Here is a 27,306-nt window from a genome sequence, read left to right as displayed (position 1 = left end):
ACCCACTGCCAAAAAAAAAAAAAAGGAAAGGAAAGGTGAAGATGGTGGGTTGCGGGGGCCAAAAAGCTTAATGATGAAGATGGTGGCGTGACCTTGGTCCTTAAGGGTTGGATCTGGAATTGCAGTTGAGTTGAGTCTGTGATAGATCTGGGATGACACTGATTTGGACACAGAGAGACAGAGAGAGAGAGAGGTTGTCTTGGGTTGGGGAGATGAATATATATATATATATATATATATATATATATATATATATATATATAAGGTTGGCTAGGTACGAAGGGAGAGGGTGGGGTGATGGAGGAGATCTGTTGGCCATGGTGGAAGGATATGGAGAAGACGATGTTACTGGTTTTTTTTAATTTCCTCTTAATTTTTTCTTTTGTTATTTTGTATTTTTATTGTTATTTTTCGTTTATTATTAATAGTTGAGTTGAGTTAAGTTTTTATTATTATTTTTTTTATACATGGCACCTACGTGGCATTCAATTCAATAAATTTTTGGGTCCCATTTGTGCCACGTCAGCATTTTTAACAGAGTTTTTAACTGACTTGACGGTGAAGGGTTAAGTGAAACACAAAACCACAATCAAGGGGGTTAAGTGGGCCATTTTAACTTTGGGGGGTTAAGTGAGATTTGACCGAAATTTCAGGGGATGCTACAGTAAATAAGCCTTTATTTTATTTTATTTTAAAGGTAATTCTGCACCCCAAAAAAAAGTATTTAGGGTGCTCAATGCAAGTAAGATTCGGATTTGGCACGACTGACCTTCTTCCGACTAGGCTTCCTCCTACTACTCTCACCTATCCTCTCCTTTGACTAATGAAGACCTTTTTATTTTTCTTTTCTTCATTCTTCTCCTAGAGAATTCTGTTAAGAGCAGTTCCAGCGGGCAACCCCTTGCCTGGGCAAGGGGAGGCCTAGGCCCAGGCCCAAAAAGTGTTTCCAGTAGGCAAATGCAGCCAGGGCAATTGGTGGGCTCCACAAGTCTGGGCTGGCCCAAAGGCAAGAATAGCTTGGGCTGTTGTCTGGGTTTGCTGATGTCAGTGATGACGTCAGTAATGAAAATAAAAATTTAAAAATCTTTTTAAAAAATCTAAAAAAATTACGTAATTTTTAAAAATAAATACTTAGTCATATTCTTCACTTCCCATCAAAACTCTATACAAATTCCTCTCCTCATATCTCATGTGAATAGTGGTTGCCCTTGGATTGCCATGGCAATGGCAATGGGTGGAAACACCATAAGCCTTTTGCAAGGGCTGCCGCTATTTATGTGAATAGTAACAGCCATTGCCTTGCCCTTACCCTTTGCTATGGCAAATGGGTGGAAGTGCTCTAAGCCAATTGGTTTTGGCATATGATCTTATGCAAACGGTTCCAAGCTTGAGTTTGCTCATTATACTCGGTTCCAAAAAATTTGTGACTGAGCTTTACACGAAAATTCAAAATGGTCAATGAAAAAAACACTTAACCAAATTAGTCACTGTGTTCCCTAAAGTTTACAATTTATAGACATTCCATTATCTTTCATTAAGTGTAGCTTTTATTTTTTATTTTTTTAGGAAGCACCTTCAGTCTTCTTCCTCTAACTCAACAAATTAGGGTATATTGAGCTATTAGGGTTTAACAAATTGGGGAAAATCTTGGGTTGAAATCAAAATTCTAAGGTATAAGAAAAATCAAAAAACAAAAAGCCAATCCAACTTAAAACTTACCAATATATTTTGGTGCTCTATCAACTTGATTACGTCTCCTTGTCATCCGAAGTGACAATGCGGTTCTCACTTAATTGATTTAGGCTCAATATAGCATCCAATCCGTGACCTTATACCTCGTAATTTCGATTTCAACCCAAGATTTTCCCTAATTTATTAAACACTAATAGCACAATATACCCTAACTCATTGAGTTAGAGGAAGAAACTAAACATGCTTCCTAAAAAAGAAACTGAACGTGCTTCCTATAAAAATAAAAATAAAAACTGCACTTAACGGAATGTCTATAAATTGTAAACTTTGGGAAAAACAGTGATCAATTTGGTTAATGTTTTTTTTAGTGACCAAAAAGGTATTTAATCCTTAATTTTTAAACAGTTTATTTCTTTAAAAACTAAACTATATACAAAACATACCAGCTATGGTCGCAATTACCACCTTCGTTTTCTTTTGTTAATTAAAAAAATATCTGTTATCTTACAAGGTTTTGAACAAATTAATAAAATAAACGGAGATATAAATACTATAGAGAATTTGCTTGTGTGAATAACAAAAACTTATGCAAATTATGCAATTTCGATGTAGACCCAAGATTTCCCCTAATTTGTTAAACACTAATGGCACAATATACCCTAACCCATTGAGTTAGAGGAAGAAACTGAACGTGCTTCCTTTTAATAAATAAAAAAAAAAATTGCACTTAACGGAATGTCTATAAATTGTAAAGCTTGGGAAATACAGTGACCAATTTGGCTAAATTTTTTTTTTCAGTGACCAAATTGAATTTTCATGTAAAACCAATGACCAAAAAGGTATTTAACCATTAATTTTTAAACATTCTATTTCTTTAAAACCTAAACTGTATACAAAACACACCAGCTATGGTTGCAATCACCACCTTCGTTTTCTTTTGTTAATTAAAAAAAAATTATCAGTTATCTAAAGAGGTTTTGAACAAATTAATAAAATAAGCGGATATATAAGTACTATGGAGAATTTGCCTGTGTGAATAACAAAAACTTGATGCAAATTTTGCAATTGATCCGTTCTACATATATGTTAATTTTTGGGATTTCTGTAAATTGAAATATAAGCTTGAAGATACAACAGTCCGAAGCAGGGACAAGGATAGGACTTCATATGCTGCAGTGTGCAGTTTGAACTCAGAATAATGATATTCGGGTTATAGATAAAATCATGACAAATTCTTTAACTGTTTTTACAACAAATGAAACCTACAATCGTGCCTTTCTCACAAGGTTGACATCAACATGGCACGGATTTTGGCTCTAAGATCATCCGAGACCTCAGTAGCTTGAGAGGGCTGAGATGGTGCTCTTCCAATTTGATGCGACTTTGAAAAATCCACAGAAGCTTCCCTATTAGCATGATCACCCTCACTAGCTTTTGATTGATCTACTTTTGTATAAATCTCCCCTTCTTCTAAATCCGCTTCTTTTTCAGGCACGGGTTTCCTATGCTTTCCCAATCTGCTGCGGTGCAGATGCTCATCCTCAGAGGAGTTATCGTGCTTATGCCGCCGCCTATAATGCTGGTGCTCATCATCAGAAGAGTCACTATGCTTATACCTTCGTCGGGAAATCCGATGCTCATCATCAGAGGAACAATCATGCCTATTCCTTTTTCGAGGCTGATGTTCATCATCAGAGGTATTTCTCTTATGCCTCCTCCGCGAGTGCCGATGCTTCTCATCATCATAACTGTCATGCTTACGATGGTGCCGAGAATCTCTATCCTTGGAAGAGGAATGCCTTCTGTGTTTATGCCTATCCCTACTATGTTCTGACGAATGATGAGACCGACGCTTCTTCCTTGAGTGCTTGTGACCCCTTTTATCTTCTTCTTCCTCTGCCTCTTGTTCTAAATCATTGTCACTTTCTTCTTCTCCTTCATGCCTTTTAGATCTGGCACGGTAGCTCCTCTTTGATCGCCGCTCATTACAATCATCAACAGAAAGCTTCTTCTCAAACTCCTCAACCTTATCTGAAATATCAGCTTCTAACGGAACTGAACTGCCTTCTCTTTCTTTGGCTGAAAGATTTACAACCTCATTACCTGAAGAGGAAATCCCAGATTCTGGTGGTTCAGCCGATAATCCACGCAATGATTCACTTTTCAATGGTGCAGATCCACTTTTTATCATGGCTGCAAACATCTTTGCTCGTTTCAATCTCTCAGCCTTCAGTTTCTGCTCTCTGGTCAAGGATGCTTCAGAGGAATCAGCCTCATTTGCGGCTGCAAGCGCAGCCGTCTCTGCAATAGCCTTGGCAACAGGGACGGGAATGCGAGGCTCCCCAGAATTTTTTTCCTTTTGAACAGAAGTTTGAAGTTGAGATGTATGTAGACTCCCCGAGCTCAAATCTCGCCCACCCTCATTGCTATGGCCTTGACCTATGCCACTCGATGACTTTGGGAATATCTCTAGACCCGGATTCTTGATGCCTCTTGTGGCTGCCTGAAGAATAGCTGCAGCTGTATCCAGACTGACTCCAGACTGAGGTTCGCTAGCTTTAGAAGGCGGATCATGTCCATCCTTCTTTAACTTGCTAATTACCATCTTAAATTTCTCTTTCCTGTCATAATCAAAAGGTAGATCATGACCAGCAGATCCTGATGAGGCGGTATCACCTTCCTTAGCAGTTTTCTTGTCCACTACATGCCCCACTGACTCATGCTTCTCAGAAACCAGTCCTTTGCCAGGTAACTTGGACTGTAGGAAAAGAGACAGTCATAAATATCAGTAATATGGAAACAATGCAGCATCACTCAGTCAGATACTAACAACAAAGGATGTAAAGGAAGAATGACATAAACAAACCTAAATTTTCACAACACAGATTTAAAATGTATATGCACTAAAAAAATTAGACTTCAAACAATTACCACTATCAAACTCTCTGGTAACTCACAAAATCCAAATTTACATATTCTCACAAACAGCAATTTTCCAATGTACACAGATTTGCATCTACTTAAAGACCCTTGGATTGCTAGTAAACCATATGCAGGCTGGCAACCCGACGGCTTTTAGGTAGATGTAATTCAGTTCTTATGTGCATAGGAGAGTTACTCTTCTTATCAAATATAAATTTAATAACTTCCAACAGATATCCAAAATGTACATGAATGATAACCAACACAAGGCAATTTAAGAAAATAGCCTACTAATACAAGATGACAGGAACATATGCACCCTAAATAGAATAGCTGGATGATTCACAAATTTGGGGCAAAGGCACCCAGAATTCTTTCATTTTTATCAAAAGAAACTAAATCGAAAAGCATAAAATCATTAAAGACATTACAGGATCAGCACATACGCACCTCCTGAGCTTTTTGAAGAACTGTTAAATAGTAAGAATGATACTGGTTGGATGGCATAAGGAACAGAAACCTTCCATGTTTACAATTCTGTTCAATCAAAACAGCTTCAAATTCTCTACCATTTTTCAATATGAACTCAACTATTTTCTCAACCACTTTCTTTTGATCAGGCGGTGGTTCCAAGATGGGTAGTTCAACCTTGGGTGTGCTAGGCATAGCAGGAGCATGTGACTTATTGGCAGCAGTGGAAACCGATCCTGAGGCATCACTTCCTTTCTTCGTCCCACTAATAGCTCCACCTTTAACTGTGCTAACCGTGCGATTATGTTTAATGACATTAACTTTTTCTTTCAAAGGAATACATGTACTCTTGGAAACAACATCATTTTTTCCAGCTACATTTCCAGAAGATTCTATCTGTTCTGATCCATGAGGAACAGATGCACTAACAGCACTAACAGCATTAACAGCTTCGACGGACTTGAGCTTTCCCAATTCAGGTGCATCCTCAATTATACCATCCTCATCCTCTCCAGACCCATATACAGAACCAAGCAAAGACAATGCACCACCTGTCTGGTCAATCCCACCATCAGCTTTCTTCTCTTCATCTAGAGATTTTCCATCAGTATCATACTCCAGGAGTTCTTGGTGATCGACAAGAAACCTAAAGTAGGCATGAAGGTGATGGTCGGGCATCAAGAACCCAAACGTAGGATTGTCTCCTTGTTTCACTCTCAAAATAATTTCTGATTGCCCACCATGCTTGGAGACGAATGTAGCAGTTCTTGCAATGATCTGATGTAACTTTTCTGTTGGAGGCTAAGGGAGAAAAAACAGGGAAAAAAAAAATCTTTCAGAACACGGAGAAATTCCACAAATGCAGATTTCACCTCAAAATAAAAAGACAAATAAATACCCCAAAAGAATACCTAAAATAAACACTCTGAACCTCACATATGTCAGATAACCACAAATATCAGAAAACATAACTCTACCAAGATATGTTTCTTCCAATTTGCTCACAAGCAGTAAAGATTCAGTAAATTTCTACAATCCTAATCCCACCTGCACAGCCCCTTGGGTCACAAGAACTGCATGCCTTCTCCGAGCATCTGAAACTTAGACATGGTAAGCCTTAGAATAACACATGCACCCTAGCAATTATCATCTGGCAGCATTTGTTAACTATCAAACAAACAATAATATCCAGGTCATATGAAGTTGTACAGAGACAAATAGGAAACATGAGGGAGTAGGCTTACAAGGTTTTGAATTAAGCTTTCCGGCACTGGAAAGGCTGGTTGAAAAACAGGCTCAGTATCATTATTCTTCTGCTCAGTGAACTCATCTGGGTTTCCATATGAGAAGCCAATAGTATGATAGCCACCAGCATCTGCCTGTTCTGGATCATTACCTGTATCTGGACATAAAAGGCTTAATAATCATAATCTCTTACAAACATCACTTTTACCCGAAGCCGCGTCATTGATACACACAGCCAACTGGCACAAAACATGGAGGCAAAAGAAAATAACAAGAAAAGCTACAGTTAGATCAGGAAAATTCTTACTCGTGTCTCTGATATATGCAACTGTTGCAAATTACATTCCATCCTGCAAACTGAAAAAATAATGCAAAAACAATAGCACTAATACAAGATAGTCACCAAACTCCGTCTCTCAATCATAGTCTTACACTCAGCCCCCAGAAAATGAGGCAAGAAAAGAACAGCTCTTCTCAGGATCTGGCTCATTTCCAATTGTGATACAAAACAAGAGGGCCAATGAATCAAGACCTAAGATCTATGTGGGGCATATTCTTCTGGGGGGTCTTCATAAAGCAAAGTCCACACTTAATTCAATCACCATGAATTCTATTACCATCTGATAGTTGCACGCCTAATATCAAGATAAGCCCTCAAATCCCTTCTTCTTTATTTTCAGGCAGATAAATGTTTGTATTCATGTAGCAAACAAACAATTTTTATGTATTTATTGGATTCTCGGCAGGTTAAAACCACATTACCAGGCAGGAAAATCTTAAAAACCAATGCATTTCAAGTGCAAAAACTATTTTGATTTTAATGAAACCTTACTAAGCACCAAACAAAACAGCAGCATGGCAAATCATCTATAAAGCATAAAACTAATGCAACTATTTCCCGTGTGCTATCTTGACAAACTAATTTTTACCCCTTAATTTTCCTCTGCAACATCCCTCTTCTCAGAAACCAAACAATATCTACCAAATAACACATCCTGAATATGAAAGCGATTGCTTCACCACTCTCTCCCCTTAAAAGTATCATTTCCTTATGTTTCAATAAACAAAACTTAACAAATTCAATGCAGACCAATACAAACTATAATAAAAATACAATTACTTAAATTCAAAATAAAAGCTAACAACTTTTTCACTGATTTTGACTAATTTACCTTGTTCTGGTTCTTCAGACGGCGACGGCAAATCGAGGTATCGCTCCTGATCGAGCTCGAACTCGAGAGCGGCATCAGGTTGAGGCGGCGGCGAGGAGGATGAACGCGTGAGATGTCGTCGGCGCGTGATAGGGGGTAGAGGGCCGGAGAGGAGGTGGCGAACATCGTAGCGGTCGATGGAGAGCGAGTTCCACTCGACGAGGGCGTCGCGTGAGTTCACGAACGAGGCGCTGGCGTCGTCGTCGAAGAACAGAGCGTGGCGGCCCACCACCTCTAGATCCATTTCTTCACGACCGTCGTATTGAGTCGGAATTTGAGACACAGCACAGAGAGAGAGGAGATGGGATTAGGATTTAGGAACCAGGATAAACCCTAATTGTGATTTTCTCAAGGGTCGGGATTCGACAAAGGACAAGGTGGACCCATTTGGACTCTTTCTCTATCTGTTTTTTTGTTGTTTGATCACTGAATACACTTTTCATCCCCATCCCCATAGTTTAACGAGTTTCTACTTTCGACCCGATAATTTAATTTGATTTCAAATTTATGCCCGTAAATGTTTTATTCATTTATTAGATTACTAAAGGTTTATACCATTGATCAAACTCATGAAATTTATTTATTGTTAAGTTCAGGCTTTAACAAAAAAAATCAAATACCAAATTTCATTTGATAAATTTCAGTGGTAAACTGAAAACGTCGGACATGTGAGATAGAGTAGTTGATCAAGATAATGTGTTCACTCCTTTCACTCGAGTTGAATCTCCCTCCTTGTATATTAGAGTAGCTTAGAAAATCGTTTTATCAAAACGTCTACAAACATTTTGTGGCATTGAAGGCATTGATGATATTAACCTAGGACTGGTGTATCTCTCAAGGTTTGCTTTGCTGGGTGCCAATGTCACATCTTATAACTGTGCGAGTGTTGCATGCCAGAACTTCCAAAGCTAACCAAGTCCACTTGTAAATCGAGTTCTTGTAGGTACACAAGTACTCGAACAAGATGACAACGTTGTACATGTAACGTCCCCAACGGTATCAATCTTGGGGTTTAGATTAGTAAAGATATTTGATTGAGTTTTTTTCATTTTGTTTTTTCGAAACGAAACTGTAATTCATTATTCAGAAGTAGAACAAGAGCAACCAAATTCGTACTCATGGAAAACTGCTTTGGCTTGTGTCTGTTCTGTTGGCATGTTACAATTTTACAAGCTTTTCGTTGTGTTTGTATAACTCACATGTACAGGTTGAGTATAAACAGATATTTGTGTAGTTTCTAACTGCTACTCTACAATGCCACTGTCAACGAATTCCGGTAAATATTCGCCAAGCCAAGTGATAATACAGCAAACTGAAGACATTCACATAAAATCAGACGGCAACAGATGAATGTGGCAAGTGATCAATAAATTGAATTGTCGATTGCAGATATCGATTGTTTGTGCTCAAACATGACTTCCCAGTCTCTATCAGTTTGGAGCAAATTGATGATATTTCCTGACTTAGCTGCCAAATAGAGTAGACAAAAGCAAATAAGCCAATGAGGGGCGAAAATGAATACTGTATATGTTTTGAAAGTCCAAGAAACCAAAGAAACCAAAGATGCAGACGCTAAATTGGTTCAGTGATCAAAGAAGAGGAAGCCATTTTCTTCAAAAGTTGCTTAAGCAGCATTTGCCTCAGCCAGGTTTGTCCCCCGCATCAGCATGGGAAATGTAGGAAGCTAATCATATAGATTGCCTCCGATAAGACGTAAAGCTTTTGAGCAATAGCTTCTAGTAGCTGGTTATCTTAAGCAGTTTGAGGCTATGAGCAGGTTTTGGAGGCCTAACATGGAATTCCAGATCCCCATACAGTTACTGAAGGCCACCACCAGCCACGGTGGGTTCTGGAAACTGGAAAATTAACTTTCCAATAAGAGTTGGACCCAGGAGCTAAATGTTTGACTATGCAGCCAAAAGACACTTGGAGCCTAAGAATGTGTTTGGATGAAGGAGTATAAGAGTACTATGAAATTTGAAAACGATGGTATGTTCTAGAATTTTTGAAATTTTTTGTTTTGAAAACCTATGAAGAATAATGGAATTACATACGGAGTTTGAAGTTTATCTTTATGTCCAGGTATCAATCTATAGGTGCATGACCCCTAAATTCCAAGTTCTTTTCCAAGTACAATTATGAATTTCTTTCTTTATGAACCCCGATAAGGAAATTAGTATATGGCGTTTTAGACATTCTAAATCTGTCTAAGTTCCAAGTTTCTTTTCACCATCCAAGCACACCGTAAAACTATCACACCTCTAGGCAGATATGAGATACGGTACAACATACAAGATTTATGTGATCAAGCCATCATATTAGAACCTTTTTCTGGATTTAAAGTTCCATTTGTGGCAGTCCTCAGAGGGGTGACAAGGAAGAAAATCAAAGTTGAAAGCATCACAAGATCAACCTCCAGCCATTCATGAATCCCACTTCACATGCATACATACACTTGTAGGGCATTTGATGTACATCTTCCACTGATGAACTGAGTTATTGTGTTATTCGGGCCCTTTTGGTAACATTATCGTTCTTGGTTTTCAGTTTTTTTTTTGGTTAGAGATAATGGGGAAATATATGGGAGAGAGGAAAGGGTGGAGTTAGGGTGGTAGGAGAGAGGTTGGAGGTGTGAGAAATGTATATGAAAACTAAACAAAAATTAAAAATTAAAAAAGTTACTTTTTTAAAGTTTTTGTTTGAGTCATTCTCCTCATTTCTTCCTCATCCCTCCAACCACCCTCCCTTCACCCATCTTCATCCCTCCTTTCCATTATATATTTTCACTCTCTCTAACAAAGAAATAAAAATGAAAAAGGTTACCAAAAAGTCAGTTCAGCAATTTCATTGGAACTTACAATCAAAGATGACGCAATGCAGTTGCAAGCTTCAAGCGCCATGCTCCCACGAGCAGTCTAAGTTTTAATCAATCACTGCCACAGATCAGCACCACAAAAATAGAAGGGCAAAAAGGAAATCCCATATTGAAAGTCGTTGTTACCATGGAAGGTTCTTGTTGAATAGCATCAACCAGGTTCTGAAGAACAAACTGGCACAATGAGGCAAGCTCATGCAGATATGATGAATCACCAAAGAACAATACGTCATTTCCTAGAAGCTGAAGAAATAAAAAAAAGAATAAATTAGCAGCCACAAGATAACGAAACTTCACATAAAATACAAGACCTTTAGCAAAAGCACAAGATAGTGCACACAGAGGTACCGTTTTCCCCCATTTTCTAGGCATTCCTGGCATTTAAGAATATGTTTGTTTTAACTTTTAGAACTTTGACAAATGCAAACTTTTGAGATCTAGGAATTTCCACAAAGAACTGAATTGTGTACCTTTCCATTATCTGCATGATAAGGAAGATTTTGTTGAGATAGTGCCGCTAACAGCGAAACAATTGCACAAAAAAATTTCACCCTCATTCTTGGAGTCATCCTATAACAATATCTTACAACATCAAAACAATAAGTATGTACAAATTATATTGATGCAAGGTTCTCGACATTAAGGCTCACCATGACTGTGAGTTGATCAGCAACACCAAGTTCTTTGGTAAGTACGTAACTCCATGCTCAAGATTACCTTCATTTGGAAAAGATACAAAATAAAATATATAAAAATGTTACTTAATATGATTTGATTGGGCAGGTGATAACTCAGAAACTCAAAAAAAGTGAATGGACAATGCTAATTAATTTATGATACAACATATGTAGTCTTCAGCATGTTTTATAATTTGTCAAATATTAAGGCAAATGCTAGGTTGACCATATTATTGTACTACATTGTTTACCGCCTCTCTAATAGAGGTGGGACCTACTTGTATTGGTGAGCCCTACCTCTATTAGAGAGGTGGTACACAATGTGGTACAATAATGTGGTCTCTCTAGCATTCCTCTTATGAAAATGTTTGAACTCCTTAATAGAAGAATAAACTTTAAAAAAATATAGTACTGTCATCCTTTTTTACATAATCCAAAGTTAGATGACTTTGGCATATAGTGTGACTTCCATTATTGTTTTTCAGGAAAGTTGCATAAATACCACTTGGACTATTGGGGGTGCGTGCATTTACCACCCAATAATTGTTTTTGACAATTTGCCACCCACACTTGACTTTTAGTGTTAATGTACCACCTCCATCCAATTTTCTGTTAAATCATGTCATGTAATGTGCACATGGGTGTTCTACGGGTGCAATTTCGTTAATTGCCTCAATAATTAAAAGACAAATTTTTTCTGTCGGACTGAAAAAGAAAAGAAAAAATTCAAAAAGAAAATTACCCGCCCTGTCTCCTCTCTCTCTCTCTCTCTCTCTCTCTCTCTCTCTCTCATACACACACACACACACACACACAGCCAAAAGCAAATCACTAACCCCAACAATGGGTGCCAATCTCTCTACACTCACACTACACAACCTTATCCTACACACAGCACCACCACCTCTTTTGTGATTAATTCCTTTCTTTAATGTTGACACATGAAGCATTGAAATTTTTTAACTACTTGTGTTGTATTTGACTTGTTCTACATGCCACAAGGTCTTGATATATGATTTATCTGTACTTGCATTTGATAGAAGTTGAGAATCCAAGGACAAAAAGAAAGGAGTTTCATAAAAAAAACAGATCAGAGGAAAATTAGAAACTTGAAGAGAGAGGGTGGCCTGTGTGAAGGTGGGTTTTGGGAGGGGCCAGAATGGGAAGGGGGAGGGGAGGGGGGTAGGGGGTGGTCGGTGGAGGGGCTGCTTGGGAGGGGAAGGGTTTGAGTGGGCTGAGATGTTTTTCTTTTTATTTTAGTGTTTTTTTTCATTAATTTTTTTGAGGGACAAATTTGGATATTTATAGTATTTTAATGGAAAACTGGATGGACGTTGAGGGAGGTGGCACATTAACACTAACAATGAAGTTTAGGAGGCCAACTGCCAAAAGAAAAGTATTGGGTGGTAGATGCACACACTCCTAATAGTCCAGGTGGTATTTGTGCAAATTTCCCTTATTTTTTCCCAGTTTTCTGGTCATTGTATAAATCATTTATAAGAAGCATGACAATTTTTAATTTGCAGGCATTCCTCAAAAGACTGCCCAATTTTTTTTTGCAGGTATTCAATTTTTAATTTGCAGGCACAGTTCATTAAAAAAATCATTATAGATTGTTCAGAAGATGGCCAGAAGAAAGATAAAATACAGATGCAATCTAATCTACACATTATTGAGATATTACAGAACTACAAACAAAATGGAAATGAAGGAAAAAAGAAGATCGTAAAAACCTGGAACCATAACCAAGAGACTAAATAATTTTTGAATTGAGGAGAGTACCCCATCAGCATCAATTGGTGTTCTGGAGCCTGCGCAAGAAAACCAGAATTTTCATTTTTTTTTTTAAAATTCAAAAGCTATGACCCCAATGGAATGTGAAGTTACCTTATATATATATACCTTGCCTTTACATAATACCTAGTGAGTAAGCTTATATACATAAAATGAAAATAAGCAACAGCATATACACACACACACATTTTCTAGCATGGAACACCACCGAGAATGGGGGCCATTGATCGTGAAAGTTAATGTGATCAATAGCATCAGGGGCATCACGCATCTATGTCACAACACTGATACACCTTGTATATATTATTCATGTACAATAGGGTGATCATGCACACATAGTTATGCAATGTGATGGAGTTAAGAGTAGGAAGAGAGAAGGTTTGATATGTAGGAACCAGAATGGCACAATGCCCTGTTACCATACTGTACTTCAGTTATGGACAAGAGTATATTGGACAATTTGTATTGCAATTGACAAAGAGAGTTCTCTCAATACATCTACAGAATTTTTTTGTCTGCCCAATACTGTGGCATATCACTGAAGACCATTTATTAGGCATCAAATCATGTCTGAATGCATGCTTGGTTGATGGAGGAGGTAAGTCGCAGCAACTCCTTAAAACTTTATTGAGGTGGTAAAGAGGGTTCTAGAACGGTGGTTCTGAATAAAATACTATTGTCAAATGAAAATTTCACTTTGAAGGAAGGGTTAACTAACCATCCAGTACATCTAAAATTTGCAAAGAGTTGATTGCTGAATCAATCAGTCCATCCGAATGGGAAATTAAGCCACCCAGTAGAGCTACCTGAACTATTAATGCAGGAATGAGGAAAAATATATGGTTAAATTGATACACAACATGATCACACCAGAAGAAAACATTACCTCTGTAGTCTCAAGATAAAGATTTAACTGTCTAATCTGGGGTGAAATAGAAGGTAATGTGACTTCAGAAAATGCTATGCAGGATTTTACAAAACCGAGATGCCTATTCCCATCTTTCAAAGCCTTAATCGCTAAACAATTACTGGAGTGAATAAGAGTTTCCTGAAAGTAAATTAAGTGTTGAATTAACAGTAGAAAGGAATATATATAAATGAAAGTACATATATTTGATATTATGGAAAATTGTCTTCCGATAAATTATCCGGGTTGGTATTAAAAAAAGTACTTCTCATCATTGTGTCTTTCAACCCAAACTTATCATCAGACAGTTCAATGCAGTTACATAGAATCAAATCACTAGTATGGTTAAAAACAGATATTGGACTTGTCAAAGTTAACAACAAAACATAATCAGGAAATCAAAAAAACCTTAAGCCCACGAATGCTACCAAAAGATCCACGGCATTCAACTAAGAATGCCAACTGACTCTCCATCTCTGCCCCATAATCAACCTATCAATGAAGAGCAACAATCAATACCAGACAATCATGTGAATTGCTACCACAAAAGAGTCACAACATTCTATTATGTAGTTCAAAATTAATCACCAGAGATACAAACTGAGAAATCAAACGTGCTGGTTGGTTAGTATCATCTTTTAGATTCCCAAAATTTTCATCCTGATGTAGAGCCTGAGAAATTTCGAGAAGAAACTGTATGGTTCGCGGATCACGTATACAACCATTCCTGCCAAATGAATAAGCAAACATTAAACTGCTCCCAGGAAATTGAAGGACACGTCATTCATATATACATGAGTAACAAGAAAAAGAAAAATCTAATTTGAGCAGTTTCAAAAAGTTCTGAAGCTCGGAAGATGTTTGTCTTTCAAAAGGCACAATAACAGTGAGGTGAGGCATTAACTAGATAAAGTAGAAAATGAATATAAAGTAACCAAAAGGCACCTTATCCCTATATCAAGGATATGCATATTGACGATGCTTCGCGAACTTCCATACATTAGATCCAAGATCTTGAGAAAATGATTCTACAAAATAAAAAGCACAACTAATTACCCATGGGTAGTTCAACAAGATCTTATGGTTCAAAACTACACACCAATTATATAACTACAAGCAAGGTGATCATTACTTTTAAATTCCTTGCCATCATGGTATTAACACTGCCTGATAAGAGGGAGAGAGGAGAGAGAGAATACAACCAGGAAACCAGCTGCACCATAAGTACAAGGAAAAGCATACCATGGAAAATATGTCTTCTAAATCCTTGTAATAAGAAAGAAGCTTCACCAAGATGGACTGCAAGGTTGCCAGTTCATCATCAGCAATCTCTTCACTGCATGCTCGTTTTGAAATACCTTCTAAAATGGAGTTCAGATGGTCGTCCTGGCATATAATTAGATTCAGAGGAAGAAAACCGAGACAGAATGTAGATACTAATGTGGTATACACACGTTTGCATTCATCAACGCGAAGTTAACAAAAAACAAATGTTACAGTTAGAATAACAATCTTATAACAAGAACATTGAAGAGAAGTCCCAAAAAACCCCGAGTGAAGACATTCCAATTAACTCAGCCCAACGTCGTCATATTGCCCATTAATCTTAACTAAATGTGGGGGGAATTGTCAATAGTGTTTAAGTCTATAAGTAGCAAGCCGAATTTCTCTTATCAATTACCCTTGACATATACAGATGAGAAGGAAACTCAAAACTGCATAATCTTTTATTTTACCCTTCATAGTCCGTACGAGCACTCCACTTTTTTCTGGTGTAACTTACATCAAAACTAGGAGAAAGTCACTATTCATGTTACAAATTACATTTGGCATTATGATTTAAATTGTGCAAGAAATTGGAGTTGTTCTTAGACAATATGATTTAACAAAGTGTTAGTTTCCATTTTACTTACCTGCGCAAGACCTAAAGTGCTGCACCTTAGTACAATTTTAGTATACATTGTTGGTCCAATTCCTTACAATTTAAGCTTTTACGACAATTCTCCAGCATGGTATTGGAGCTCGAATGTCCACAAAACCTTGCTTTAAATCTTAATGTCTCCACTTGTATATTCCTTTTCTAACATGTCAAGCTCACATGTCAAGCACGCCTACACATAGACATAGGGATGGGTCTTAATGGGTTTTAAGCCTAATATTTATTGTAGCTTACTTCCTCGAAGTTTAAACAATAAGGACAACTGCTTACAGAGGCAGCTTTAGAAATACTAAGGTTGAAAGAGTGTTGATTATAAGAGTTCAATGAGTTGCTAATTGGTTTTATTCGGGTTTTCTGTTAGTTTTTTTTTTTTTTTTGGTGGACTGCTTGATCACTTTCAAGTAATATCATATTTCTCTGTTTCATATCCCCCCCACAACAACAACAACAAAAAATAGATTAATTTAAAGTATTCAAAGAACCAGTCAGCCAGAATGGTGTTACAACCAACTGGAACTTTCGATTCGTCTAATAAATATGAAAACCTAGTAAGACGCACCATATGATTTTGAAGGATAACATCCACATAAGCATCCGCAACCTTCAAGTACTCATCAAGGCCATCATATTGAACAATAACCTGATTTATCATCAAATAAAATGCATAAAAATGAAAATTCTTAACCGGATTCCTTAGAAATGAAGCACTATGAAATATTAAAAAAGAAAAGGTAAAATAACCAATGAAAAATAAAAACTAAGCAACTGGAAACAGATCCCTCTAAATACCTGGATGGCTTTGTCCACCACAGCATTGGCAGTGTCAATTTGAGATCTTTCACACAGCCTAAATCCAAGTAACCTGTAATTCAAGCACTTTCCCAACCAAAAAAAAGAAAAGAAGAAGCAACAGAGATGATTCAAGAACTGCAAATTGAAGATGGTTTTTCATTGATAAACTTGGACCTAACATCCAGATTAACCCAGGAAGGGCGACACATCAATAATGCAGTGCTTTACGTGTTCCAAAGTTATGACTTGACCACCTTCTTATGAACAATACCTGATCAAAGGAATCATCATTGCTTAACTCAATGAGACGAAGGATCTCCACAGCCCTTGAGCTAACTACTTCCGATGGAAGTTGCTTGAGTAGATGATGAAGAACAATTGAGACATATGGGAACCTTCCAAACAACTCCACTTGGTTGTCCCCAAGTCCAAGCTCAACGAGCACATCACCTACTTGTCTCTTTCAACAGATTAAAATTATGACTACATCATTACACAGTAAAGACTACTACTTCATCTCACAAAAGCTATTCATGATTTGATAGATTCAACTACCAACTAATTCATCTCACACCAGCATCATGTTTGGATATATTCAAAAACATTCTCTAAAACTTTTAAGAGATGAAAGAAGGCTTTGGAGTGAGCACAATGAACATGAGACTCCCAACAAATCCGACATAGTTCAAATGGTATAATATTATGTTCTGCTTTATAATTACTTCAAAGGGTTCATACCAGCATATAAATGCTTATTAAATCCTAAAGCACCGTGCACTACCAATACCACATAAGTTTGCTTCCTATATTTTCAAAACAAGATATATCCAGGGCAATGGAATTTTGAATATAGCCATTTAATATAGAGTGCCAAAGACAAGAATTATTGCTACATGCAGTACATACCTCGGACATGTTCTTAAATATGCATTTCATGATAAACTCAATGGTGGGTTCCATCAGACCGACAAGCAATCTTTTGTTGTCACTCAAATTTCCATGACTGGTTTCCTCTGATGATATGACCCGCATCAACACAATTTTGAAGTCATTCACACAAGTGAGCAGGCATCCTGTAAAATAATTAGATTATTATAAATAAACTCAATCCTAGACATGTATTTATAAAAAAACCCACACACTATTTAAACATATAAACACACCCAAAATCAACCCCAAAGTCAACAATTGTATATTTTTTGGGTGTGTTTATAAATGGGTTTTGAGTGTGTGTAATGGTGGGTTTTGGGTGTGTTTATAAAGTGTTTTGGGTGTTGGGTTTTTTTATAATTTCAGCCCCCATTTTGGGTGTTTTAGTGAAACTCCCTAAAATAATTGCCAAACATGAGACTGTAAAGTATTTATTATTTATACTGTTAGAAGTAAATAGTAAGAGGATGTTGTTTACCAACAGAAGGTTCAAATAGATTATTCAAGAACTCCATCAATCTGAGGTCCAAGCTAGGCTAGAATGCATGAATGATTTTATAAATTTGAGACCAAGTTATACATGTTTTAGCATAATTTTGGTTTAAGCAGGAGCACAATTAGACTTCACCTATGCTACAAACTTTCTTATCAGTAAACCTCATCACCTATAGAATTGGCAAGTACCAAAATAAACTGATAATTTATGAAATTAGCAAAAAAAATAGAACATTTAAGAAAGACTATAAATAAAGTATTGAGAGCAAAAAAAAAAAAATTCTTTCTAGCGGCTATTTATGCATTCAACCATTATTAATTTTGACTCTTCGAAAGGTTGTTCTCTGACAAAACTATGATGAAAAATAATTTTTTCATCAAATGACAGGGAAGGGGGGTTTTGAACTTGGGACCACAGGTGCAAGGGGTAAACGCTCTTAACCACTAGAGTTGCAAGCCCTTGCAACAAGGATAAATGAATTGAAAAACACCCCAAACATCAATCTATTTTAGTTCAAAAAGGAAGTTAATCAAACTGAAATTTTGATTCAGTTTACAGTGCACCATTTTCTCTGCACCTTACTAAACATTGGATTTTTGTTTCAAGACAACTCCTACCTACAATTGCATTATAGTGATGATTGGAAATTGGAATGGAAGAGAATAAGCATATAACAGGCCACATGTCTTGGTGAGATGAGTAGTGTTCTGCCATACATATTTTTGAATTCAACAGGTCACTAAACCCATCTGATTGGGTCAGTTATCTATGCCCTTCTGCCACAAAGTGCTATTGGGAAAGCACGTCATGAACAATCGTGTCCTTCCTCACTAATCCTATTTGCGTTATTCTTGTCTTCTCTGTTTCTCTTTTTTTGTTTTTTTCTTCAAATTGAACCAAATCAATCCAACACCAGTCACCAGTAAATTTATCAGCATGTGTTGTGACTATAAATGTAGTACAGAAAATATATACCTGTATCAAGTGAAGGCAACTTCCTCATACAATGGGACACATACAGACGGCAATAGGCAGATGCCAATGGATCTGCTAACCCTCTCGTCATCATTACCAAGCGCCGGAGACTGTCAAGAGGTTGGTCAACCAAGAAACGCCAGCAAGGCAATAATGCCAGCTCCAAATAACTGAAATTCATATCAGATTAATACCTGGATAATTCCATATTTAGAAAAAGGGGATGTGACAGAAGGAAGAAGCAAGAAGGAAATTCTTGCATGTAGAAACTACAAGTAAAAGAGCATAAAAAGAAAGTTGATCAAAAACATTAGAAGTCAATCAGGCAGTAACAATCAAGTACTGAGATCTTATAACACCCTATCCCAGTTTTGGTTCTTGTTTTTTATTTATTTATAGAATATCCAAGGCTTTAAGCTCAAAATATTAAAGAAATCTTTTCCTTCTCATTTTGTTCCAGAAGAAAGTCTCATCCTTGTTCCTGTACCCTTCTCTGTTTTTTTAATGCATGGTCATTTATTTATTAAAGAAAACTACCAAGGATAACAACATCATTAGAACAGAACAAAAGTAAGGCCGCATGCATTGCTACAGCATTTTTAAAGAGAGAGAGAGAGAGAGAGAATGAACAAAAAATCATAAAAATAATGAACAAGAACTTACATGCGTGGAAGAAGCTCTCGGACAGCACCAATTTTGCAGAACCAGTTCTTGCAAGTTTCTTTGGCATCAGAGCAAACATCACTTGCTGAAAAGTTCTCTGCCGTAAACCAATCAAAACTTCAGGAAAAAAAAAATCATAAAACTGATACAGTACAACAACACCAACAATCTGTAAACCAATAAGTTAATTAATGTTAGGAGAGCAAACAAAAATGATAACCAATAGTGGAGATAAGGAAGACTGGCAGATAAGTTTGCTAGTTCTCCAAGGCATCTATGATACATCGCGTCCTGTATTAAAGTTATGTATATGACAGTCCACTTTGTCTGCTTTTTGCAAAATGATCAGGCAAATTAAGTTTCGCTTTCAACCATGTCAACATGCATAAAGATTTATTCCATACAAACCGGCATATAAATATGCGGCACTTCGACATATTCTAGAAATAGCTTCAAACAAAAAGACTTCAAAAGTATTGCTCCTAAGGAAAATAAAACAATTGACACAGAGGAAGAAATTTAACAGCAATACCTGGTAAGAAGCAGAATTTGGTTTCATCTTCATCAAATTCAGCTTTCAATTTGATGCGTTCCCATACCAAATCCCCAAGCATATCCAAAATATCCGTAGCAAGAGCAAAGAGTGTAGGATAGCATTGTAAAACAGATGTATCCATCAAAAGCCTAGCAACCTGTCAACAGAAAATTGCTTTTGAAATGATAAAAGGTAATAACATTTACACAAAGAAGCAGCAGCATATACTCCTAAACCTATTTCTCTCACAAGATGGAGGAACATGAATTAGTAATATGATCCATGGACCTATCAAACGGTTTTTTTAAGACAAACTAAATTTACACAAAAGTGGAAATGAGAAAACTGGTTATGTAGTGCAATGAAGGAAAAACTTTAAGCTTGAGTTATAAACATGTATAGCTAAATTAACTTCAGAATGGCCTAATTCTCAGACAAGATTGATTCTTAACATGAATTGGTAATCTAACCTGTTGACCTTTCAGAACTCATAGAAAAATGACCTTTTGCATGAGAGGCTACAGCAAAAATCTAGTGTTTTATGCCAAATAAATGGAAATATTAAAGCTTGAGAGTATAAGCACATATATCGCTAAGTAACTTCACAAATGATTTCATAGTAAAGGATGAAGATGCAACAAAGTTTTCAACATTTAATGAAATAGTAAACCTATGTAATCTTTTTTTATACCACAAACTCTCTCAAGGTAAGATACATTGTGCAAACCGAATTATCAACAAAAAATAATAAAATTACTTTTATTGATATTTTCAAGGATGTCACACGATCATCAGCATGCCATGCACGAGTTAATTCAGCTTTAAGTTCATGCAACCGAGAAACATATTCCTGCCCTGTGATGACCTTGCCACCCTCTTCTGCAAATTTTTCTGGATCGTCCAGTTCCTCCAAATGCATACTTGTTGAAGATTTCTCATATACTGTAAATTCACATCATTAACAAAGAAAACCAAGTGATTGTTATAGCTGCTTTAACACATCGAGTATTGGCAATAAAAAGCTGGTGAAAATGATACTTTGTAGTTAGACAAAGGAAAGGAGGCTGACATACTTTTCCTGCCTTTCACCATCACATCGGACATCTGTAATTATTAAGAAAAGGAAAAAAAGGGTTACAAGGTAGGTTACAGCTTTCAATAAGGAACATAAGGGGAGGGAATAGCTGGGCCACTTTAAAATATGATAATACCATTTAGGGAAAAATATAAAGATTGATCAAAAAGCTAATGAATGGAGAAGCTTATAAAAGAGATATATGATAAGAAAATTTTGAATTCCCATAGCATACTTCATACTTTTGAAAACTAGCCAGCAACAAGTGCAATAACATTAATCCAGGAAACCCAAAAATAAAACTCTATTTCAATATGAAAAACATATAGAATCTGAAACTGATGTCAGAAACATAAGCCTCACCTGCTAAGATATTTCATGCTTTTGTTTTGAAAACTAGCTAGCAACAATTGAAGTGGCATTCTTCCAGGAACCAAACTCTAATTCATTACGAAATATACAGAATTGAAAATGGTGTCAAGGCAACCCAGATATACTAGCTTGAAAATTACTCAAGATACCATCAAGCCACAGCAGATTGCACAAAATTTGAATATAGCACAGAATGTGGAACTCAAAAAAAATCAAGAAGCATGAAATGCTTACTGAAGAAGTCGAAACTGTTTTGGAGACTGGAAACCTCTGCATCAGGGATCTCTTAAAAGAGGTCCATTCTTTAGATGGATTTTGAATAGAAGCTTCACTGGAGAGCCCTGCCCCAGAACTGGTTTCAATGTCTACTAAATCCTCTCTAGCAGCTTCGGCATTGTAATCGGACCTTCTTAGCGGGTCAAAAAACTCCGTATCCCCATGGTCCATGACCTCAACCTATATCAAAATACTGCAATTTCTAAACAATCCAAGACTTTCAAAGATATCATAATCAAAGCACAAGACCAAAGAAGTAATCAGATTTACTATAATTTGACATGGAATTTTCACACTTAGGGAATAAAAATGAGACATTGCACCCATCTATGATTAACAAAAATAAATTGTGCTCAAGTAGATGATAGCTCAAGCTCAAGCTCAAGTCTGTCTAACATTCCAAATTGCTCAAGCAAGTAAAATTGTTTTACTATCTGCGATCATGAATTTGAATTTCCTACGCTTTCTATGCAACCAAACAGATGCTTAATGGCAGACGTAACAAAATAACGAAAATTTGAAAATATGATCGATGTGATTGGAACCTGGAGGTGAGGTCGAGACGATGGAGCGGAGAGAGGGTGATCGTCCGCTCTTACTCGCGGAAGCGCGTGGGCTTGCTTTTCGGCACTGTAATTGCGAGGTCTGAACTCCATGGTGAAGCAAACTATGGCACCGTGCTGCTTCTTTTTCTGTGGAGAAAGATATCAAAGGTGGTATCGCGACGGCCGTTTGCCGTTGTGGCCAGATGTCGTTTTCTTGGGAAAATGGCCATAAGAACTGGAAAACGTCATGTCGTTGAGAAAACATTTATGTCAATTGAAAGTCTACGTTAAATCTTACTTTTTCCCAAGAATATAGTTATTAAATCATAATTTATACCCCCAATGTTTTCAAATCTGATCAATTTAACCCTTCCGTTAAGTTGACCGTTTGGTTTGATGTTAACTTAAAAGAAACCCAGCTTCTTCCCTACCCAACAACCCAGCGCCCCCTGTTCCCCACCCTATCCCGCCAACGCCTACTTCCCAACCTCTGTCTCCCACCCTCTCTCCCTCAACCTCCTCTCCATCTCTTAGATCCTTTGCAACATTGTTTCGCTATCCCAGAAATGCCAGACCCCTAATCTCTCTGTCGGCAAGCTCCGCACCCAAAACGACCTTGATTCAATCCTTGCTTGCCTCCACTACCACATCGCCAAGATTTTGATCAAGAATTGCGTCCTCCTCGATGCCGACGCCGAGGTTTGCTCAGTAATTAGCAAACTAGTGGCCAATCATGGTAATTATTATTCTTCCAATTTTTTTGTGGGTTTATAATTATATCAGAATATTGCAATTGTTGGGTGATTCTCCAGATTGTATTGCAGGGGTTGGGCCACCACGTATGGTTATGTATTTTTGTTTGTTCTCAGATTTTGCTGGGATGAGATTATTGTTAGGGTTGTATAGTCAGAGGTGGGGTGGATCACATTGTGGTTTGGTGTGACTTGGTGGGTGTGGGCGCTGGTTTAATCATACAAATATAGCTTCTTGTTGGTGGTTTCCCTTTAATGATATAGGTAGTTTGTTTTAGGAATATATCGAGACAACCAAGGAGCCTGGAGTCATTTTTGGTATCCAAATTTGATGGCATACTTGGACTTGGATTTCAAGAGATATCAGTTGGGAATGTTGTACTTGTGTATTTCATGAGATTATAAGTATCTGCTCTGTTTGAGGCAGGTGTTTTCATCAATAGGAATTCAGAGATTTCATCTTGCTATGTTTCTCAGTGATGGAGGTGGCTGAGTTAAGGGGATGGGGAACAGGGGGCGTTGGGCAGGGAAGGGGTTGGGATTTTTAAAGTTTTTTTAGGGATTGGTTAGTAAGTGGGTCCCACAGTTGACATGTCATCAGTTTACGTCTGACCAAACGGTCAACTTAACGTAAGACTTAAATTGGTCAGATTTGAAAACATTGAGGTGTAAATTGATGAAATTGAAATCTCAGGGTCCATATTGAGAATGACCCCAAACCTTTAGGGGTCTTTTGTCATTAGCCCTTATATATATTTGAATCAAATACATATTGTTAAACTATCCGATTACATATGGACACTTGAGAAGTTTTTAAAATATAAAATAAAGTGTTTGTCAAAAATTATATTTTTTTTTACAAACACTTTATTTTATATTTTAAAAGCTTACAGGGTTAGAATGAATGATTGTTGATGCAGCTGAATAGAGAAATAGCATGTGACAACTCTTTGATAGAGGAGCAAATGCATACAACTCTTTCCTACTTGGTTGATGTAAAGCCAAAGTTGTGCTTGCCCATCCGACTTGTTGAGGGTAAACTTTGCAAGGAGATAAAAATAAACCTTGCATGCATCCAAGAAGAAGCACTAAAAGTAACTCACAACACTCTGTACACTTGTTAACGTTACCTAATATGGTTTTGTTCACCCCAAAAACGTAGCTTTGTATTTTAGCATTGGATTAAATAGATTGTAACTATTCAAAGCGCTTTACTGGGCTCAAATATGTTTTGTATGGTGTATTTGGAGGCGTGCCACTATTGGTACTGTTAAGCCCAATATAAAATATGTAAATATGATAGAAATGAAATGAAAGTCCTTTGAGCCTTGAGGTAGGGGCTTCAAAGCTTGTTGTAGTTTAGGGGTGTGCAAGTTCACGGCCTTGGCCAGAGTCAGCCTAGAATCTTAACTCATTCTCAAGCAATTGTGCTTCAAGTGGGAAACTGGACTAAATTGATTTTTTTCTATTCCTAAATTGATTAAGGACTTCAATATTCCTCTTACATGAGGTAAGACCTCAAAGAGCGAAATTTTGAAATCGTAATTGAACCAAAATAACTTTTATTAATGGAGAGAGAATTGAGTCTAAATGGACAATACAAGTTAAAGAAAGCGATAAAGAATATGATCGAACTGAAATAGCTTTAAATCGGATTGATTGGAGTATAATGAAACTTCTTAAATAATCACAGTTGGAATCGAATGTCAACTAAAAATCATACCATCTATGGAAGAAGGCAGAGTCAAATAAACAAAAGTTTCAATGGAGTTGTCAAGTGGAAACCCATAAATGAAAGCAAGAAAGCTGTTGAGAAACTTGAGACCAAGTTGATCGAGTTGATAAATATTTGAGAGATAGACTTCGATTATTATAGTCCCTCCCAATTTCATAGTGATGGCAACCAAGTAGCCTTGCCTAGATACTAGGGAACAACTTTCCTTAAATCACCACTGGAATAGCAGTCACAGATTTGCTTCAAAATGATGAAGTTGAGCTAAAATCCAGCAGTTTAAACGAGATTTGATTTTGTTTAAGTAGTAGTTTGGGTAGCATTTAATTCTCTCACCTAATCCGAATTTGCAAGCTAACCCATGTGAGAACTAAGGGGAAATCTCTTAGGAGAAAGCTCTTCGATGACTTTGTCCTTGCACACGTGGCCACCTTTTGATCATTCCATTGGGTATTTTATTCGATCTGCAACTTTCCTTGGGCTAGAAAGATTATGGGCGCAATTGATTTTCTTAGCCATTGAAGTGGCCCAAGTCAATTTTGCCCCAAAAATGTGCCCCCAGTTTTAACTTGCTAAAGACATAAGCTTGTTAAAATTTTGAATTAAAATCCCACGTTGCCTTTCCTTGTGCCCCTCAACTTGCCATGTTGCCTCTCACGATTCATGAACAACCGCTAGACTAATGATGCTCGCTAAGCTTGGAATTAACTCAACTTCCTTTTGAAACTGAATGGCTCCCTTAGTCTTCTTCACCTTGCTCTACTTGTGAGTTCAAGCAAAAATCATGCGATTTTGCAAAAGAAAAGGCCCTAACGTCTCTCTGAGATCTTTCATTCTGCAACTCTCCTTTCCACTGAAATTTTGAACAATTCTTACTCAAAAATTTGAATCTGACTCAATGGCACCCAAAAGAGCTTCAAAGAATGTGACTAAGCAACATGCCTCAACTACTCCAAAATCGGAGAAGGCATTGATTCCAAAATTCATTTCAAGCAATAATGTTGACATGCATAAGAGGTTCATGCTCAGGATCATTGAAAGGTACAAAATTTTGAAAAACATTGTTGATCTATAAAAATTGCACAACCAATCAAATTGCGTCGAACCAAGTCAACCCATCTCTCATTTGTTGGAGAAAGATGGATATGAGAGAATATGGAAGAGAGTTTTAAACAGAAAACTGAAGCTTTATTGATTTATGAAATTAATTACAACACTAGGCCATCTTATTGGCTATTTATAATAATATTCAGACCTTTTCATAACAGACATAACTCTTGGATTAGTTCCAAGACTTGCAGACGCAACTCTAGACTTCTAATGAGATACAACTCTTCCTAAACATAGCTCTTCTCAAGAGACACAATTCTACTTAACAACTGATACATCTTACAAGGAGAAAATGCATTATGTTTAACACTCCCTCTTAATGTATTTGTCCTGCTATGAAAGACTGGGTTCTTTGTCATGGCAATTGTGGACATGTTATCACAGTACAAATTTGTTGGAGTGTTTTGTTCTTGACGAAGATCTGCTAATATTCTTCTAATCCAAACTGCTTCACATGATGTACTTGTGGCTGAAATATATTCTGCTTCGATTGTTGATATAATGCCACTATACTCTGCTTTTTCGACGACCATGATGTAACTTTACTTCCCAAGAAAAACACATGCTCATGGCTAGATGTGCTTCTTCTATCATCAATTGCACCAGCCTAATCGCTGTCTGTGAACCCAACTAAAATGCTTTCTTTCTCTTGTGTATATTTGATGCCATATCCTTTGGTTCCTTGCACATATCTTAGTATTCTTTTAATAGCATCAAAATGATGATTACTTGGATCATTCATGAATCGAGATACAACACTAACTGCATGAACTATGTCTGGCCTTGTATTAGATAAATAAATAAGTGAGCCAACAATACTTCTATACATAGAAGCATCAACTCTTGGTGCTACATCATTACTTGAAAGCTTTAAATTAATTGCCATTGGAATATCCATTGACTTGCAATTCAACATATTGAACCTTAACCAAGGTGGTTGGTGTGAGTGGTTCGGCACTCTCATTCCTTAAGAGAGGTCAGGGGTTCGATCCCTGCTCTCGTACGGAGTCACCACTTTGGCCAACACTTTACCCCTTACGGGCCGACCCGGTGTGAGTGGGGATTAGTCTGGGTTGTGGTTAAGGCTTAAAGGTGCCACCCATAGTTGGGGCCCATCCAGGACCACCTCATGGTTCAGACCCAAAAAAAAAAAAAAAAAAAACATATTGAACCTTTTCAAGAGATTTTCTGCATACTTTTCTTGATACATAAAAATCCCTTTTTCCGATTGTTGGACTTGAATTCCTAGAAAATACTTCATAGAACCCAAATCAGTCATCTCATATTCTTTCATCATGTCCTTCTTGAATGCTTCTACCA

At 37.1% G+C, this 27,306-nt stretch overlaps 2 protein-coding genes and 1 long non-coding RNA gene across 6 annotated transcripts; 1 reads left to right on the top strand and 2 right to left on the bottom strand.

Moving 5' to 3' along the window:
- Window positions 1–2,833: 2,833 nt before the first annotated feature.
- On the bottom strand, window positions 2,834–7,938 carry LOC110752831 (SWAP (Suppressor-of-White-APricot)/surp domain-containing protein). Its single transcript, XM_021953567.2, has 4 exons — window positions 7,503–7,938; window positions 6,330–6,487; window positions 5,065–5,886; window positions 2,834–4,450 (listed from the first exon to the last, which is right to left on the bottom strand). Exons 1-4 carry the CDS (start codon window positions 7,783–7,785, stop codon window positions 2,972–2,974), a joined length of 2,742 nt encoding a protein of 913 aa, XP_021809259.1. The 5' UTR covers window positions 7,786–7,938; the 3' UTR covers window positions 2,834–2,971.
- Window positions 7,939–8,616: 678 nt separating this feature from the next.
- On the bottom strand, window positions 8,617–22,635 carry LOC110752838 (uncharacterized). Of its 4 annotated transcripts, XM_088252497.1 has the most exons (24): window positions 22,393–22,635; window positions 21,806–22,027; window positions 21,198–21,228; window positions 20,882–21,066; window positions 20,122–20,281; window positions 19,590–19,686; window positions 18,927–19,096; window positions 17,432–17,598; window positions 16,797–16,985; window positions 16,523–16,609; window positions 16,293–16,373; window positions 15,037–15,180; window positions 14,740–14,822; window positions 14,383–14,521; window positions 14,203–14,286; window positions 13,774–13,935; window positions 13,606–13,693; window positions 12,827–12,904; window positions 11,067–11,133; window positions 10,887–10,986; window positions 10,728–10,790; window positions 10,543–10,659; window positions 10,400–10,456; window positions 8,617–9,008 (listed from the first exon to the last, which is right to left on the bottom strand). In XM_088252497.1, exons 1-24 carry the CDS (start codon window positions 22,501–22,503, stop codon window positions 8,874–8,876), a joined length of 2,817 nt encoding a protein of 938 aa, XP_088108623.1. In that variant the 5' UTR covers window positions 22,504–22,635; the 3' UTR covers window positions 8,617–8,873. The 4 variants fall into 4 exon arrangements, 3 of the variants coding, with proteins under 3 accessions (XP_088108623.1, XP_021809275.1, XP_088108624.1); XM_021953583.2 differs by lacking the exon at window positions 10,728–10,790 and having other exon boundaries at window positions 22,393–22,632; XR_015835356.1 differs by lacking the exon at window positions 8,617–9,008 and having other exon boundaries at window positions 10,441–10,456; window positions 10,765–10,790.
- Window positions 22,636–22,691: 56 nt separating this feature from the next.
- Window positions 22,692–23,609, top strand: LOC110752827 (uncharacterized). The gene is made up of 2 exons (XR_015835357.1): window positions 22,692–23,128; window positions 23,217–23,609. It is a non-coding gene; the product is annotated as an uncharacterized LOC110752827 (long non-coding RNA).
- Window positions 23,610–27,306: the final 3,697 nt, after the last annotated feature.

This window comes from Prunus avium, chromosome 4 (genome assembly GCF_965620075.1).
Source record: "Prunus avium chromosome 4, drPruAviu1.hap1.1, whole genome shotgun sequence".
Lineage (NCBI taxonomy): Eukaryota > Viridiplantae > Streptophyta > Magnoliopsida > Rosales > Rosaceae > Prunus > Prunus avium.
Note: the sequence above shows the minus strand (reverse complement) of the source record. Positions and strands in the feature narration are given on the sequence as shown.